This window comes from Stegodyphus dumicola, chromosome 11, assembly GCF_044657685.1.
Source record: "Stegodyphus dumicola isolate Sdum_Otavi_A_Nest chromosome 11, ASM4465768v1".
In the NCBI taxonomy this organism is placed as follows: Eukaryota; Metazoa; Arthropoda; class Arachnida; order Araneae; family Eresidae; genus Stegodyphus; species Stegodyphus dumicola.
Genome location: NC_140778.1, coordinates 159479224 through 159498288, shown reverse-complemented (window position 1 = coordinate 159498288; position 19065 = coordinate 159479224). Strand labels below are relative to the sequence as shown.

Here is a 19065-nt window from a genome sequence, read left to right as displayed (position 1 = left end):
CGCGCATGCGTAAAGGATACATTACACATAGTGGAAATTAGAAAATTGGAACCAGAAAACTATTTGATGTGTATTCGTGATATTTATAATGACGAGGAATTTGATTTAAATCATATCAAAGATGGAGTACATCGAGATAAAATACTACATTTAGTAAGGAATTATAAGCCAAATAAAATAAAAACATCTGCCCTGAAGATAAGGATAGGACTGACAGATCAACTTCCAGCTCATTGTGCGCTGCGACGGCCCCCTTCCCCGGCAGAGCAGCATGAAATTGATAAGCAGATTTCGGAATGGTTAGAGAAACAAAGGATATGCCTTTATCCATTTTTTGCAGCAATTCCACTTTTTGTTTGATGGACATCGAAACATGCTTTCGCTTTGTATATCCTTTGCAGCTCCAGAATCGAAAATTCTTTTTGACATAATGGAAAGTTCAAGCTTACTTTTATAAAATTGCTCTAACAGTCTGCAAAAAATAATAAGCAGGTTCCAATTAGAAGATTAAGGAATGATGCAATCTGCAACATTAATTGAAATAGATAATTTTAGCTTAGCTTATACCGTTCGTTATACATTAAACGCACATGCGTAAACGCTACGCATGCGTAGAAAGTTTGTAGCTTTGAAGTCTGGATTATAGATCACGGGTCCGGAATAAAGACTTTTGACTGTAGTTACCTGTTCAAACTGTTAAGCTGTAATTTGAAGTTTTCAGATTGCTGTTATAAACATGTTACAGGTTTATTTGTTGACATATATAAACAATAGAAGTACTCATGTAGGAACACTGAGACACAAAAATACTGATGGCACAGCTTGTAGAAAGCATAGAACATAGATTCATACTGAAAAGGAAGAATTCTGATTGCATAGAATGCTAAATTGTTGAATCTATAATGACTAGAAAACTTGGCAGCCGAGTTAGATTAAATATTCACTTTTTAGTTCAAATGACATTTAAGGCCACAATTCACTTGATACTCTAATGATGCCTATATCTAGAATATTTACATTTTTTATACTGTTGCAATAGAAAAATAGCACAGAGATAGAAACAAAAATGGGACAATTATCCAGTATGAAGGCTCACCAAGAGAAAATTTTGGTTTAGGTTGTTTGTTAAGAGAAAGGTTTCACTTCTTGAAATTTTGAGTTTAGATTCCGAATTAACTATGCCATCAGCATTAAAGCCATGTGACATAGACTGAACTTGAAATGATGAAGTCCAGAAAAATTATTACTATTTTTAGAATAGAGAGGGGTAATTAAAGACTATCGCTAATTGTTATTTTGATTTACATGTTTAGCACGTATATATATATATATGTGTATTTTTTAATAATTAAATTAATGTAAAATTCTTTTATCCTATTTTTTCTAGTTGGTTGCTGTGCAATCCCCTGAGGGGACAAAAAGAATAGAATGCAAGTCATCAGAGAGTATGATGTCCTTTATGACAAAGGTAAAAATTTTTCATCAGTTATTAAACAAACTGATTTTTTTAATCAAATTAATAATTTTCACATAGAAGTAACGTAGAGTTCTTTCTGATATTAATTAGTATAATCTTTTTTTATACGTACATTATATGGGCCTGATTTAGATTTATATGTCAAAGAACTTTGATATAGAGTACTTTCATGGAACTTTTCAAACTGATTTCAACTGTCCCAACTCTTAATGGATTTCAACCATTTAATGATAAAGAAGAAGGAAAACATAAAATATCCATAACGGTTTTAATGTTGATACCATATTGTTAGTAGAGTGCCACTTAGTATCAAACATAAACATTAATGCAGAATGTAACTAGATGCAGCAACCATACAGATATATAAAGTTTCATTAAAGGAATGATTACTTTATTAAACAAATACAAAATGCAAAATAATGGATTTTACCAGATTAATATCTGAGACATAAAACTCATGATTTCGTTTAAAGGTGAAGTGTCTTCATGCAGTTAGTAGCCGATGATTTAGATGAAGTAGTAATCTAAGTAGTGCTAGCCAATTTTGCACATGCTATCCCATATCAGGATCAATAAAGTTGTATTTGTGGTTAACTTGAAAGTCCTCATATCTGGCAGCTGCCAGTTCATCCACTTAAGCAACTGAAAATCTAAGAATGTACGTATTACTGCAGTCACCTCATAGAAATTGCCAAAATTTTCAGAATGAATTTGGAACCAATTTTTCACACACATTCCTCATGTTAATATGGTTTTTAACAATTTCATAAACTTGAGGTTTCGAGATGTTTAACATGTTGGCCATTAAATGAACACTTAATCATCAGTCTGAGTTCAGCAGTTCCCTCGCTCGCATCACATTGTCAGCTGTGGTGGTCGTTGATGACTGTCCGGCATGATCTCCGTTGTTGACCTCTTCCCGGCCTTCCGAAAAAGACTTGTGCCACTGAAATACTTGCCAATCTGTCTGTAATGGTCTTGCCAAGTTTCACACAAAACTTAATTGTAAATCTTTGTTATAACAAATGCTGCATTTTCACTTGCCACAAGATCAAAAAGCAACTCTCATGGACAGACCTGTCCTCACTCAGAAAGCTTGAAGCATACTGAGCGACTTCGCACTGCTTAGCTGCCTTTCCCCACTACCAGTCTCAACTGGTTAGTCAGTCGTGTCACAATAAATTCACTGACATTACATTCAGGACAGACCTTGTGTATATATATATATATATGTGTGTATTTGTGGGTCTTTGTGGAATTGGTTCTAAATTTCTTGCTGTATGTCTATACTGATTAATTTTCAGCAGCATACTGTGCAGAAATAACCTGGGATAATTTTGTTTTAAATACAAAAATTTTTGATTCTGTATGTATTTTAAATAGATTGCTAAAATTATTATTAAAATTTATTACATAAAATAATAAATATGAATTTTCTGTCATATGTTGTTATTTTAAATAAAGTGCTTACATAATAATCGTGCTAAATATGATAATTAAGGTATATATTAAATGAGTTCTGTTCAATTATATTTTTCTTTTAAATTTGTGGACAAAATTATATTAAATATAAGTATATATATTAGCCTTCCAGCAGGCACGCACTCATTTATTTCACGAACGAGCGCGTGTCGTAAATTTTACGACAGAATATTTTCGTCTATTTTTACAGATTTAAACTATTACAAATGCAAAATGTTTAATAAAAATTAAGAGAAATTATAAATATATATATACATCTATAGAAATTATTTATCTTTGATTATTTGAAATATATATATATATATACTCTAACTACAGTAAAAGAAATTAATAACTGTTTGTTAACAAGAAACAAAATTATTACTTTGCACACACAAAAGTCTACTGAAGGTGGAAAGACAAAGTCAAGAAAATTTAAGAATGTTTAACATAAGAAAACTAATCTAAATACTTCTCTGCTTATAAGTCTCTAATTAGTATCTTCATCGTCCATACATTTCGTACATCATATTTTTGTAAGCGAATGTCGCTTGCAGGTATAGCATTTCATGGATGCTGATGATCGTCTCCTTTCTTTTACACACAAACCGCAAGTTCCTCATTTCAGTACTTGCTGCAGTTGTTTTCTCAGAAGTTGGTGCATAATTAATATTTAGAAATACTGAAATATTGCGTGACAATGAAGAGATTTTGGCTTGACCTGTAAGGTGTTCTTTCATAAGACTTAAGAGCTAAGTTTTTCAGAAAATTCTTCAGCTTCGTTGATTATCAGGTTCCTTTAGCAAATATAAAATTTGTTCATTTATTCTGGCAATGTTTGTGAGACTAATAGACTGCACATGGCTATCTCTTTGTGATACTGAGTAAGTAGCACACATTTTGTCAGCAGTATCTATCCATCCTTTCATAGAGTTGTTATCCAAAACAATTTCAGGTTTACTGGTGTCATTATCAATATTTGATGTGTCGTGCATTGTTGAAAGCAGTGTAACAACTCTGTTTTTAAGAGGAACGTACAAAACTAGAGTGTTATCTTTTTAAAAGCTAAATATACTCGATCTAACCATCCTTTTTTTTAACATGGCAAAACCTATGGTGGAATTTCTTTTTGGTTCTTCTCAGGGTTCCTATAAATGTTAGTTTTTTTTTTTTTTAAAGTAATTAGCAAGAGGAATACTTATGTAATAATTGTAGATAGTTACATTTTTGCACAAATTTTCAGTTGTAGTAACCAGTCTTTTTACAACATCTAGTAGAGAACTTGAAACTGCATATGGGCCATCTGGTTGTTATCATCAATAAATTTCAAGACTATAGGCATAAAATGTCTTTGAATCACACAGAGTGTACATTTTTATTCCATATTTTGAAGGTTTACTGGGGGCATATTGAATAAACTGGCAACGACTACAAAAGGAAGGCAACATTTTTTCTGTTGTAGCAAATTCAGTCGTACTATAGCAGTTCCTTAGAAAAGTGTCAAAAATTGTTCGTATAGCTGCTAGTTTATCTATTTTAGACTTGTTTTTTTCTGGTTGTTCTATCATCAGATCAAAGACATCTTATTAGGGGAAAAAAAAAGCTTTTATAACTCGTGACTGCCCTTGAAATTTGCACACCTGTGCCATAATTTTTAAATAACTCCTTGACACGATGCGCTTTTTTTGCTCCTGTCAAATACAATAATCCAAAATATGCCATCATTTCACGTCTTGTAGTATCCTGGCATTCTCTTTCTCTCGAGTAATCATGTTTCCATCTCGGATAACTTATATGTTGGTTTGTATATTTCAAAATTTCATCAATCATATTTACTCTATTATCGTAAATGATCCAATTTCATCATCTAAACCTTTTGCAAAACTTTTCATGCCAAGAAGAGCTTTCACAATGTTCAGCTTTTTAGTTTTAGAGGCATTTTAATGCCATCTAGTAATTTTGTCTCTGCCAGTATAAAAGTCGTCGTCTTCAATTGATTCTTCTTGATCGTCTTCAGACATGGATTGCTCAGATTCACTGCTGATACAATTTACTTCAATATTTTCCTCGCAAAAATCACTATTGCTGTCCGAAAACACTTCCGCATCAGTCCTTTCATTTTCTTTATCAGAGAATTCTTGAAGAATATGTGTGATATCTTCCCATTTTACCAGCTTTGAAGACATATTGTCAAAAATATGCGAAATACATAGTTTTTACCTTTGTACAATAAATTAATAACATAATATAACGTACATAAAAACATTATTATATAAACAAAACTTTAAATTATGTAAAATGTATTAAAAACGTAAAAACAATAATTATTAAATCTATTAGCAAGAGCAGGCGCGAGTCGTAAATTTTACGAATGAAGTACAATACTGCATAAAACTTAGTCGAAAAATGAAACTTTACCTTGGAAACAGGGTAAACCCATTTCATATCAAAGGGATGGAACACATAGAGAAATAGCAATGGTCTACATACATTTTGCACACTGTACATAACTGTTTTTTAAGATATAGCATGTTTGTCGTAAAATTTGCACATGCGTGCCCGCTGGAAGCTTAAACTCTTCAATTGTATAAATATAAATTTATATTAATTTCTTTCAATATGTATACATTAAATAATGTGTATTGATATTGAATGAACTGTCAGTTTGTCATTTACCGTATTCAGTTTTGTTTTCATGGATGTTAGCAACATTTGGCAGCAAATCGCACTTTCTTAGCCTGAGTTGCAGCATTGCTGTTTCCTCTTGTCAAGGACACTAAAACGAACTATTTGTTATGTGAGAAAACAGTTGTCACATTTAACAGAAATTGGTGACTGGCATCCCATTAACAGAAAAATACAATATGCTAGGAAATGTAAGTTTAGGAGGTTTTTTTAAAGGAACGTTATCACTTTGTAATCTTAGATATATGTCTTATTATTTGTTAAAAGCAGCATATGAAGTAAACTGTTTTATGTTAACTCAGTTTGAAAATTATTTATCTGAATTAGTATTTTTAGGTGGCAGCAAAGAATAATTATTAAATGATCATCTGAAATAAAATTGCTGATGGTTTCATGCTGTTATATTTCTCTTAGTGTTTAACTTTATAATTAAATATATGTTATATAGTTTGCTGCAGTAAACTTAAATGTTAAAATTGATTAATTTATCTTACAGGTTCAAAGTGCCTTTGAACTTGACAGTTGCTTCGATTGTAATTTATATAAAGATAGAAGCAGACGTCAGCCATTCATAGTTACAGAAAGGAAGCGTCTTTCTCATTATGACATAAAGTAAGAACTGCACTTTTGTATTTATATAATGAATGGATTTTAAAATCATCTGATTTTTCAGTATTTATAAAATTAAAATTCAGAGTTTAAATACTTACATGTAAGTATTTAAACTCTGAGCAGCTGAGACTGAGAAAGCATTTCAGTTAAAGATCTAATATAAATAAGCATAATTAGATCTAATAAGAAAGCATTTCAGTTAAAGGTCAGTATTATTGCAAAAAGTCTAATTTTTACTTTGAAAAGAAAAAATATTCTTGCATGTGTAGTTATGGTTCTGTATCTGCTGTTTCTAATTTATTTAGTCTCAGTTATTTGCATTTTGCAGTGACCTGCAGAAAGATTAAAATGTAAATTGAAGTTATGAATTTTTAAGTTTCAAAATGCATGTTAAGTGTAATGTGGTCATAAACATAATACAAAATAGCAGCTGAGCTTTGTTTAAGGCATTCACTGTGTAGGTTTTTTTACAGTTATGGTGCTGGTGTATATGTTTATGTATATGTGCTGGTGTATATGCTGATGTATATGTAGGTTTTTTTACAGTTATGGTGCTGGTTTATGCTGGTGCTGGTGTATATGTTTTTTTACAGTTATGGTGCTGGCTTATTCACTGTGTAGGTTTTTTTACAGTTAAGGCATTCACTGTGTAGGTTTTTTTACAGTTATAGTGCTGGCTCCATCTGTTAGTGGAAGTGCTATAGTTTCTCTTAACTAACACCATGAACCTTTCGATTTGCAGATAAATATTACAGGGACTAGACTAAATGTATTCTTCTAATCCACTGTTAAGGATACAATACCTCCACTCACCCCCCCCTCAAGCAAGAAAGATTGTTACCTTTTATGCATGCATGATTTCAGCAATGTAACCCTGTTTCATTTATCTCCATTTTGTATTCCAAAAGCTCTGGTTTACCTTAAAAATGATCACGGTTCTTGATAGTAATACTGCTAGTGCGTATAAGCGTAAGTGAATCATGATGCATTTCTTGTTAATGAGTACATTAAGATATTAGATGTGATATACTTGAAAAGGGAGTAAAAACGTATTCATCTTACATGTTTTGTCATAGTTTGGGGGGGATTGCAGATACATGTTGTGTGAAAAGAGAAAATGTTCAATTTGAGAAGTGTTGAAAAACAAGTATAAAATTAAGTATTTTAATATTATACTAGATTGTGCAACAAAGTTGCAGTATTCTATTGAGGATTAATCCTTTTGTTACAGCAGTTGGGCAATTTTTGATATTCAGGTTTATGTCTCATATCTGTAAAATGCTTGAAGAGGCAGCCATGATTTCTGAAAATAGTTTACACCATCACAAGACACACCTTTTTTGTCTGACACTTAAAAAGAGAAAAAAATGGCATCAATAGATACCAAAACTTAAAGGGAAACTAGATGGGACTTTTCCGAGAAGCAAGATTCTGGTAGCATTGGTTTGACCCACGGAGGTCCTAGAAAAACCAGCTCCACTGGAAGCAATGTCCTGGCTGGGTAGGATATTTTGAAACTTTGCCAGAAATGTCTCACTTGTAGCTTTGTCCCACATAGACGTCAATCAGACAAAAGTTCTATTTCTGAAGGATCATGGGAAATTCCCATGTAGTGATGGCTGTAGTTTGAGGTTATGAACAATAGAAATAAAAGACAATTTTATCAAAGAAGTATGAAAAAATCCTATTTGTATGCTGCATTTTTATAATATAACCATCTATATCATTTTTAAAATGTTTATATACTGATATAATTTATAATCATGGAAATTAAAGAGCAGAGAGTATTTTATAACATTCTTGTACCTTTGATGATTCGTTTATGAATTTTTCATTGCATTCTATTTTTTGAGTGACCCTGCACTAAAATCTATCAAAAGATTACTTAGAAGTTCATTTCCTCACTGTAGTAAAGCGAATATCACTTTTGATTGCGGTCATACAGTGGATTCCAGCTGGAAAATACTAAAGTAGGTTTGTGATAATAGAATCCTATCTAAAGACTGGCCACTAAGATTTCTTTTTGTTATATTTTGAGTAAATATTTAAAACTGTGTACATAAATAACAGTCACACAAAGATTTATAAATGAATATCTCTGCTGTCATTTAGAGTATTAATAAAAAATGCTGCTGCTAGGTATATGATAAACATATAGATGAATGCGTACTTCCTTATTATTTAAATGGTGTCTAGAACCCTCTTGTTAACCCCTTAAGTGCTGAGGGCGTATATATATGCCTTGCTCAGCCGATGTGTTAACTGCCCTGGGCGTATATATACACCCTTCCAAAATACTATCATTTGCTTTGCGCTGCTGCCTGTAAAATTATTCGCGAAGCTTTGGAATGTAATACCACAATGACCTTGATAAAGTATGCGAAGAAGGATACTATTTCAGAGAAGTGTGGGAAGAAATTGGAGAGAGGGATGTGTCTAAAGCGGTGAAAGTAATGACTGCGTGGTATTGGCTGGTGTTCTTTGAGTAAAACACATTTTTTAAAAAATTTTGTGTTCTCCGTTTTCGTTTACTTTTTGTAGTAGTTTCCAGGAATAAAGAAAGATATAATGGATGTTTCTTTTTTGAATTATTTTTTGATGAACTGCTCATGCTTTGTTACTGAAACTAACCGTTCTGTAGACGAGTATATGAACCAACACGTTGCAAACAAAAAATCAAGAACAAAATCGTGGCATTTCAACCAGTTCAGAAGAAATATATGTTTTTTTAGGCATACTGAATTCACTAGGTATAACAGTGAAACCCGATATTGCACTTTACTGGTCTAAAAATGAATTGATCGAAACTCCACTTTAGGGACCTTTTTTATTAAAAATACATCATTTTTATTATACTTTTACTCAAAACATTAAATTTTGTGCATTCATTTTTTTCTTTTATTCTTTATTTTGTGAAAGTAAACAGTTTTCAGAAAGTAAAACTTGCACTTATTTTCCTCCTAATATATCACATAACTACGTGCACCTGTGTGAAAAACCGTGGCACTATGAAATTAATCTTGTATGTTTTCTGCGGCAGTTAAGGGGTTAATAGACATGCCAAAGTCGCAATCCTACTGAGAGTTTTGTGTGGACTGTAAGGACCAAGACATTTGGTTATGGAGTACCTTTGCAAATAATTCCAATTACCCTCACATCATCGTTAATAAGAAATGAAATAATTAAGAGTCCAGAGTGCTAAGTACTGTAAGTGATTGTGGTGAGAACTGCTGTCCATTTAATGATGGTTTATGAAGAGCTTTGTGTAAAATTACTGTTTTGGTATACTATAATAACAGAGGGCTCTTGGTAATTTTTTAATAATGAGGATAATAGTAATAAGGAAGTACCAATATATATACTAAATTATAAAAATATTATTTACATTGTATGTTGTGAATATGTATACATACTGTTTCTACTAAGAGGTCATTTGAAATTGAATGCTTTTTCACTATCTGTAATGTCTCATACCCGTGTTAAATTTTAGAACATATCCATGGAAATAGACACTATTATATAACCATTTGTTTTTATTTGGTATAAAATTTTAATAAGATAGTTTTTATATGTGTTTACATACATCATGAATGTAAAGATCTTACCTTAAATAGTTTTTAAATGAAAACTTCCTTTGCATAAATAACGCAAAGTTTCCCTGCAAACTTAAAGTTTCTTATACAAAGCTTAAAAGTGCTTTTTTATGTCACACAGTGTGGCACTTACGGGGTTAATAAGAGGTTTCTAGACATCATTTAAGTAATAAGGAAGTATGCATTCATCTATATGTTTATCATATTCCTAGCAGCAGCATTTTTTATTAATATTCTAAATGACAGCAGAGATATTCATTTCCAAATCTTTGTGTGACATATGTGTTTTTTTATCATCATTTTTAATCATACCACTTATTTCCATTTCAAAGGGGCCCTTCCTTGCAGTACACTACCACTGAGATTTCTGTTAGAAAAATATCATTAATATCAATATGTAATACGTCACAATGATATGCCATTTTATTGTCATAATCGATCCATCATGTGTGCAATGTTGTTATTTACTTTGAAATGTGGATTGTGTGTATTTTTTTCTTATTTGTGAATACAATGTATACTTATCTTAGATAATAAGTTATTCATTTTTAATGTTTTTACTTTTAGACATGGTGATACAGTCTACTTAGCATTCTCGTCTCAAAAGAATGAAAAACCCCCATCATCATCTTCAAATTCATCAGTTCGTGAATCATCTCCAAAAGATTCTGTTTCATTAGCTGATAACAGGACAGATATTCCCACAAATTTTGTTGAAGACAAAGTAGACACATATTTATTTAAACAAAATGGTTGTATACAACGAGATAGAGATCCTAAATTGTGAGTAATTTTGCCTTTGATTTATGACTATAGTTGTGATGAATTTGTTTATGTATGAGATGTATATAATTCCAAGCTTTGTGCAACTGCTGATTTCGGATTGAGTTGAAAATGCTTGCATCAGTTGCATTGTTGCTCTCTGGGCAACAACATGTGTGTCCAGCCATGGAAGTAAACTTATTAGCTATTATGTGAAAGTAATTCTTTCTAGTTTCGTGTTTCAGAGCATTGTGTATTTTTGCTCCGTTCAGGATGCAGTAAAATTCCAGAAATCCGCAAAGCTTGGGACCAAAGGTTGTGTGGATTTTGCAGATTTCAAAACAGAAAAGATAAATCATAATATTCAGACTAAAAGTGCAAAATAAATAAGGCGTGTTAGATACATTTAATTAAATTATTATACACTATTACAGTAATTTATTATGTACATTAATTATTACATATATAAATTGATTATATTATATGTATTAGTATTCATTTACATTAGTGCTTACAGGAAAATTTAAAAGCATTAGGGATGTATTCAGTAGACATAAAAATAAGGGATATTAATAAAGCATAAAATATTTCATTTTTTTCTACATGTTTCAAACATTTTTCTTATGGAGGTTTGTTTTAAAACTTTTAGGGTGCTCCAGAGTAAGTTTTTTTTTGTAAATTATATAGAGTCATAATCTCTTGCTCTGTGACACAGCTTTGTTCTAAAAATTTTAAGCATTTTTCATTTAGTTCCAGACCCTCATTAAAAGACATTTTCTCACTTCTATCAAATTCACTATCTGTGTCAGTGTCAGAATTGTCTTCTTGCTGTGGCGAGTTCAAAACAGAGCCAATGATTTCATCATCAGTCATCTGATATGCCAGCGTTTGCTCATCTGAACACATCATCCATTCAACAGTATCTTCTTGCAAAGCCTCCTCATTTATTTTTTCTTTTGAAAATAAAAGCAATTTTCATGCTTTAATCCTTGCTGAACTGACCCTAAAACCAGAAAATTCACTGTCATCACTCTCAGTTTCAATAAACAGAGAAAATGGCCATACATTATGCCAGGCATTTACTAATGTCATTTGGGAAACAGAATTCCATGATCCAGCTAACAAGTAAATGCAGTCTTTGATGGTAAATGTTTTTATATATATATAGATATAGATATAGATATATAATTACAAAGTGGAATAGAAGGGTCACCTGAAAGAATTTTTTTCAGAAACTGATTTATAGTGGCATTTACTACTGTGTATTATGCCTTGGTCCATTGGTTGGATCAATGAGTATTTGGGGGCAAAAAAAGGGCCATGACATTATCACATGTTAAAATAGTTGCATCTGGATGTGTAAAGCAGTTGTCTAATAATAGTAAAATCTTGCAACTTGATGGTAACCCCCCCCCCCACAGTTACAATGCCTTTTAGCCTCTTTAATGAAATGCTCCATGAACCATTCAGTGATAAGTTGTTTTGTGAACCAGGAATTTTATTACTCCTGTAAATCACAGGTAGGGATTTTACTCCATTCATAGCTCTAGGACTCTTACCCACTACCACTGGTTTACATTTGTAAGTTCCAGCTGCGTTGTTGCATACTAAAATGGTAACTCTTTCTTTAGCATCTTTCACCCCTGATGGTGCACTTTCTTCGCTTGTCATAAATGTGTTTCTTGGCAACCATTGCCAGAAAAGTCCAGTCTCGTCCATATTAAAAACCTGTTCTAGGCTAAGATTTTCTTCTGCCACTAAAAAAAAAAAAATTCACCAATAAACTCCTCTGCAGCAGCTTTATCTGATGAAAGTGTTTCCCTAACATGCTTTCAGATAGCATATACCGTGTCTCTGTTTAAATCTGTTCAGCCGACCGCTGCTGAAATTGCACGGCTCCTCTATTTTTAAATCAGCATGAATCTGCTTCGCCTTTTTTCTCAGAAACAGTCCTGAAATTGGTACTCCATCACTCCGCCGCTGCCGGAACCGCTTGTACAAGACAGCATCGAGGTTTGCAAAGATTTCCGGTGTTAGAATCACTGTTGCTGTAAAATTTCAACAGTTTTCCTTTATTTTTCTGTATATCATACATAGTCTGTGTTGCTATTCCATATGATTCTGCTATAAAGCGAGGAGTAGCACCTGCCTCCTTTGCAGAATTTCCACTTTTTGCATTACCATTAATACAACGTGTTTACGTTTTTCAAGGTTGCAAGCAGTAAAATCATGAGTGCATTTCTTATCTGTCATTGTATTAAAAAGCGCTGAAATTTAAAATATTCTTAATTTATCCACAAAATATCCGGGTAAAAAAACGGCAGCACTAAACAATCTCGTGAAATAACAAAGTTCAGAAAATACGACGACGTGAATCGTGAACTTGAAAGAAGAGTTGAGGGAATCGTCTGCTTTTTTACCTCGATGCAGATGGTAGGGGAAAAACACTTATCATAATGTCAATAATTTGCTATTTCCGTTATGACTCATTATTATTCGGTAATTATGATGCCATTATTCGGTAAGTATTTTTTTTTCGATATCTCGTACTCCATGTTGTGTTTTCCGGAATCTATAAACTCAATGTTTATATTTTGAGAGGCAACGAAGATTACAGGTCAGCAGATTTTCGGTATTTGACTGTATTTTGATATAAGGTGAATTAGGCATATCATTTTTAACTTTTCATCGTGTTTTATCTCTTATTTGTCATAGCCAGAAACAATACCTGAGCACTTGTGGAATGTTGTTCTTATGAAAGACAAATTACGGACTGAAATTGCTTGATTTCTGATATGTAAAGTGGGAAGTTACTATATCTTTAACATGAGAAAATGTTGTTTCACAACTCTTAATGGTTTGATTGCTTGATACTGACTTTCAGATTGGAATTTAATATTGCAAGACTTTATTATTTTTATGTGGATCATCACATACTTTCTATGCAGTGTTATTGTGGTAATACTTTATAATCAGAAAAGTCCACGCGTCTCACGGGAGAGGGAATTAATACGAGTGTTGGTTGGTTTGATTTTCACCTATATTGTTTGGAGTATTAAAAAAAAAAAAAAAAAAAATCAAGTACTTGTCTTGTTTTAGATATGAATGCTTGGTTTCATGTGATCTGTATATATTGATATTGTTGTCCCACAAATGTATAGTTAAAACCTTTCACACAACATTTCTACAACTAGAGATAACATGTCGCATCACATTGCATTTATCTATAAACTTTTTCAAATCTATAATATATAAAGATTGGTTTTGCTGACTATGATGTAGTTAATTTAGATTTAATTGTTGTATATAATTTCAATATAATTTCTAGTGAAAAATTTGATCTGTATGTTTATTTTTGTTGTCTTGTTTATTTTTCAGTTTCATTTCTATCTAAATATCTTTTACAGCCTAATTTAGCTTTTGTTTATTTTTCAAAGTTTGCTTTTATATTGATCACATGTAATTTTATTTTTCATATTATTCTCTCCCTATATATAATGGTTTTAGACCAATTTGTTTTTTTAAATGGCCGATTTGCACAATGAAATTTTTTATGGTTTTTTGTAGTAGTCAGTTTAGCACAATGTTATGTTTTATTCTTTTTTCCAAGTGTTTTGAAAGCGCGGCGGGAAAATTCTGATACATTTTGGATTCGGTTTTATATAATTTTTAAAGTCTTAAATGAAAATTTAATTGAATCTTTTTTTGTTTTTTGATCTCAAATGAACCGGAAAAATGAAACATGTTTTCAAAATATATCAGTTCCACTTTTATGAAGCTTTTATGATTATTTCAGTTTTAGTGGTTAAATATTGCATTTAGTGCTATGTCATTTCCATGGCAGCTCTGAGTTCAGCACTTGAAGTGTATTTTCATAAACTATTATGAAGTTATGAATTATGAAGTTTTTTTTTATTTATTTTTTTTTTTTTTTATTCATTTTTCTGGAGATAATGTAGTGTGTTTTGTTTAAGATTTATATATGTTGTCTTGAAGTAATCTTCTCTCTCTTTATAATTGCTTTGATTTAAAAAGAATTGAAAATATTGTGAAATTTATTTAAACAGTTATCCACTTTTTGCCCCAAATTGTTTAAAAAATGAACCTAAGGTTCAAGATTTTTACTTGCGTATTTCATTTAATAAATTTTTTTTTTTTTTTTTTTTTTTTTTTTTTTTTTTTTTTTTTTTTTTGTAGATGCAGACTATTAAAATCTGTATTCTTAAATTTCTTTTTCATTTCAGATTTCAGATTTTGATGTAATTTAAAACTTTCAATATTAAGTTACTCCCTCCCCTTATTGCATTTATATGAAGGATTAGAAAACTTTGAGAAACACTTAGAGTTTGGATTTTAAAAGAAGTAAATAGGATTCTTTCCTGCTCTATTTTTCAGACTAATGAATCTCTTGAATATTTTTGTGATAACATTTTTAATTAATTGTAAATGTGTATTTTACATGTTTATGTTTTCATACTTATGTATCAAACCACCTTGGCATAATTCAGATTTTTTTTTTTTTACAAATGAAAAAGTTATTGTTTTGGATGCTAGCTGGTGATTTTAGCAACTTTTTAGCCCAAAGGGTCAATTTGCCCAGAAGCACTATTAATTTCATTTTGGCATTTTTTGATTAACAAACTCAACAATTTCAAACTGAGCTAGACAAACTTATCTCCAGTGCGTGAATTTTTATCTCCAGCACATGAGACTGTGTATCGGAAATTCTGCTTATTTTTAAAATTATTTTGCGATACTGCTGTTGAATTGAATTTTATGGTTTAAGTGTGGAGAATATCATATTTAATAAAAAAAGGTAACACACAAAATGGAACATCCCTTTGAGCTTAATGTAAAATCTAAAAGCTTTCAGATTTTTTAATTTTTATTATTATTTTTTCAAAGCCTCCCTAAAATTATCAATATTTGTCATAAGTCGTCTAACATCAACATATCAATATAAAACAAACTGTTACAACTAAAAATACAAATTTCAGTTATTAAATAAGGATTATATGATACATTAAGAAATGAAACACTCGTTAAATTCTATAAATGTCTGCACTATTCTTCACTTCATATGTAAAGTGCTTTGTTTTCACTTAAAACAAACAGCAAAGAAATGTGCAAACTTCCCATTGTGCACCTGCTAGCTATCAGACGATCTGGTTATTGTTTCCATTACTAGTTTTGCAGCAGAATACTGAATTCCTGCTAAAGTGTTATCACAGTTTCTTCCACTGCTGTCGAATCTCACGAGGGCATATATTAAACTTGAGTTCATGCATAATAAGTATCATACTTTGTCTATAAAAACCGTTGGATTTTGGAATATAACAAAAAGAATGCATTTGAAAATACTGACATTGCTTGATTGAAGCATTGCCTGAAAAATTTTATGTGTGTCATTACTAGAGTTTGACATATTCTGAAAATTTGGTGACACTTCAGCTAAGGTAGTTGCAGTAATGCGTGATTTTCTTTTTAAATGTGTACTGAGTATTTTGTTTTAAAATTTCTAGGTGTCAGCATGGAGCTCATGGCAAATGTGTACATTGTGTCCCGGTAGAGGTAAGTAATTAGCTATACTTGTGATCCTTTACATTGTAAATATTCTGGATTGTGAAAATTTCCTTGCATTACAGCCTTATGATGAAGATTATTTGCGTGAGCAGAACATCAAGCATATGTCTTTTCATTCGTACCTTAGGAAATTAATGGGAGGCATTGATAAGTAAGAATTTTTTCTCTTTTCTTTTGAATGTCATATCTGCTTTTGAATTGTATTGTATACTAGCAGCTTCACTGCCAGCCTTCGTCTGGCTTTTAAATGCACCGGAAAAATGGCTGAAGGGAACACCAAACGTTAAATTTAAAAATTGCGTAGAATTTTACTTTGCAAAACAACTTCATAAAAAAAGTTATTACGTATAAGAAAATTACAATGAAATAAGCAATATCCCTTAATACAAATATTAATTATCCTAATAAATAAATTAACCAACTTCCCTTTGCAAAATCTTAAGAACTCAAATGCTATAAAGGAGGTTAAGAACTTTGTTTCCTAAAAAAAATCACTCAAAACTTTTCAGTATCTTAAAAACAGTGAAATGAGCAATAAATAACATAAAAGAATACAAAAAACAAAAAATTCTGGAAAGCGAAGTATAATTAATGATATTTTATCTTATATTTTCAAGAGAAAAAAATTACAATGAAATAAGCTATATCTACCTAAGCTATACAATTCAGTATAAACTAGGAGTGTTAAACTATGCCAAAGTGCATGGAAACAGAGCAGCAGCAAGGCATTTCAGTCCACCACGTACCGAAAAAATGATACGTACTTGGCGACTGTAGGAAGATCAACTGAAAACTGCTAAAAAACGAAAACATAAGCTACAATGCCCAGCTCCAGCTTGGCCTGAACTTGAAAATGCCGTAAAAATGTGGGTGATAGATAAGAGGAAATCTGGCATAAGTGTTTCAGCCAAAATGATAATCAATGAGGCCAAAGGATTTGCAGAAAAACATGGGGATCAGAACTTTTCAGGGTCTGAGGGCTGGTGCTACAGGTTCATTAAAAGGCAAAGCACACAAAAACAATTATTGCACAGAAAATACCAGCAGATTATGAAGAAAAAAATACTAGCATTTCGCAGGTTTGTTATAAATGCACGCAAGAAAACTTCTTTTGAGCTCGGTCAAATAGGAAATATGGATGAAATTCCACTTACATTTGATGTACCATCCAACAAGACTGTGAATAGTAAAGGGTCTAAATCAAAAACCATAAAAACCAAAGGTCATGAAAAAACCCGATATACGGTTGTTCTAACATGTTGTGCTGATGGCACAAAACTACTGCCGTTTTTCGTATTCAAAAGAAAAACTCATCTGAAAGAAAAACTTCCAACGGGTGTAATTGTTCATGTTCATCCGAAAGGCTGGTTGGACGTAGCTGGAATGAAACTGTGGTTACAGAACATATGGGCGAGGCGATCTGGTGGACTCTTAAGAAAACCCTCTCTTTTGATTTTGGATCAGTTTAGCGCCCATAGAACTGAAACCATAAAGAATAAAGCGAGAATTAAAAACCCAGATAGCTGTCATTCCTGGTGGACTGACTAGCCAATTGCAGCCTTTAGATGTATCGGTGAATAAGCCATTTAAGGAAAAAGTGCGAGAACGGTGGAACAAGTGGATAGGAGAGCCACATCACGGCCTCACACCCTCAGGTAGAATGAAGCGGCCCTCGGCCCACTGTTTAACAAGTGTGCAGTGAGTAAAAAGATCTTGGGAGGACATAAAGGCTGAAGTAATTGTTAAGTCCTTTAAGAAGTGCAGAATCAGTGATGCTCTTGACGGAACAGAAGATGACGCATTATTCGAAGAAGGTGATACTAGCGATGACGGAAACAGTAGTGATGACAATATTCTTGTTTTTGATGATGATGATAGTGAAAAGGATTTTTATGGTTTTGAAAGTGATTAAAGTCTAATTTCATGATAGGCAACGTTTTCCTTGAATCTGTGTTTTTTGTTGTTTCTGCTTTATTTTGTATTATGTTTGATTGCTTGCCGTTTATTCATTTATTCATTATTGAAATTTACATATCATGTTCAAAATAGCTTGCCGTTTGTTAATTTTCCTTAATAAAAATATGTTTGGTAATTGCATTCAATGATTGTTTATTTGGCTTTTATGAAACATGAGAACTAAAAGAAACCACATTTTAAGTTACTGTGGTACCGCGCTGTCGCACGTACTATTGAAACTTTTTTTCCTTGTGTGTGGCCTTCTAAATAAGGGTGTGTCTTATATGCCATCAAATATGGTAATTTAATATTCTATGCAAGGGAATCATAAAGTGTATACATCAGATTTCTTTAAACAGTATTGCGTAAAGAAATTTTTTTTAATGTTTTGATAAAATAGAATAAACATTAAGATGATTTTCTTTTAAATACTTATTTGTTTTTAGTGAAATAATGACATTAGTTCCAGAAATATGCATTTTAGGATACCTTTCAATCAGCCACTATAATGTGCAAATCTTTTTTTTTTTTTTTTTTTCTTTTCAGAGGAAAATTTGCTGCCTTAGAAAATATTAGTTGTAAAATTAAGAGTGGTTGTAAAGAACATCCACCTTGGCCACAAGGTATTTGTACCAAATGCCAGCCAAATGCTCTCACCTTAAATCGTCAAGTAAGTTGACTAAAAATAGTTTAGTTTTTAAGTCATAGAATATATTAAGTATAGCTGTAATGAGCAATTTTAATGACAGTTATGAAAGCTGGAAAACTCCACTCTATAGGTTCAAACAAAGAGTTGCTTCATTAATAAGTGTTATAATATTTTACTGTTTGTAAGTGTAGAGCTGAAATTAAGTGGGCTTCCTAGTTTAAAATTTGATTTTATTATGATGAAAGCAAGGGCTCATTTGATAAATTTGGTTAATTTATATGACATGG

General features: G+C 31.7%; 1 protein-coding gene across 2 annotated transcripts in view; it reads left to right on the top strand.

Annotated features, from left to right (window-relative positions):
- Window positions 1–19065, top strand: part of Npl4 (nuclear protein localization 4) — a 61085-nt gene that overhangs the window by 2925 nt on the left and 39095 nt on the right. For both annotated transcript variants that reach the window (XM_035369025.2, XM_035369026.2), the window contains 6 exons: window positions 1388–1468; window positions 6120–6235; window positions 10396–10611; window positions 16113–16161; window positions 16236–16324; window positions 18676–18799. In XM_035369025.2, coding sequence (XP_035224916.1) covers window positions 1388–1468; window positions 6120–6235; window positions 10396–10611; window positions 16113–16161; window positions 16236–16324; window positions 18676–18799 — 675 coding nt within the window. The remainder of the gene's footprint in view (window positions 1–1387; window positions 1469–6119; window positions 6236–10395; window positions 10612–16112; window positions 16162–16235; window positions 16325–18675; window positions 18800–19065) is intronic.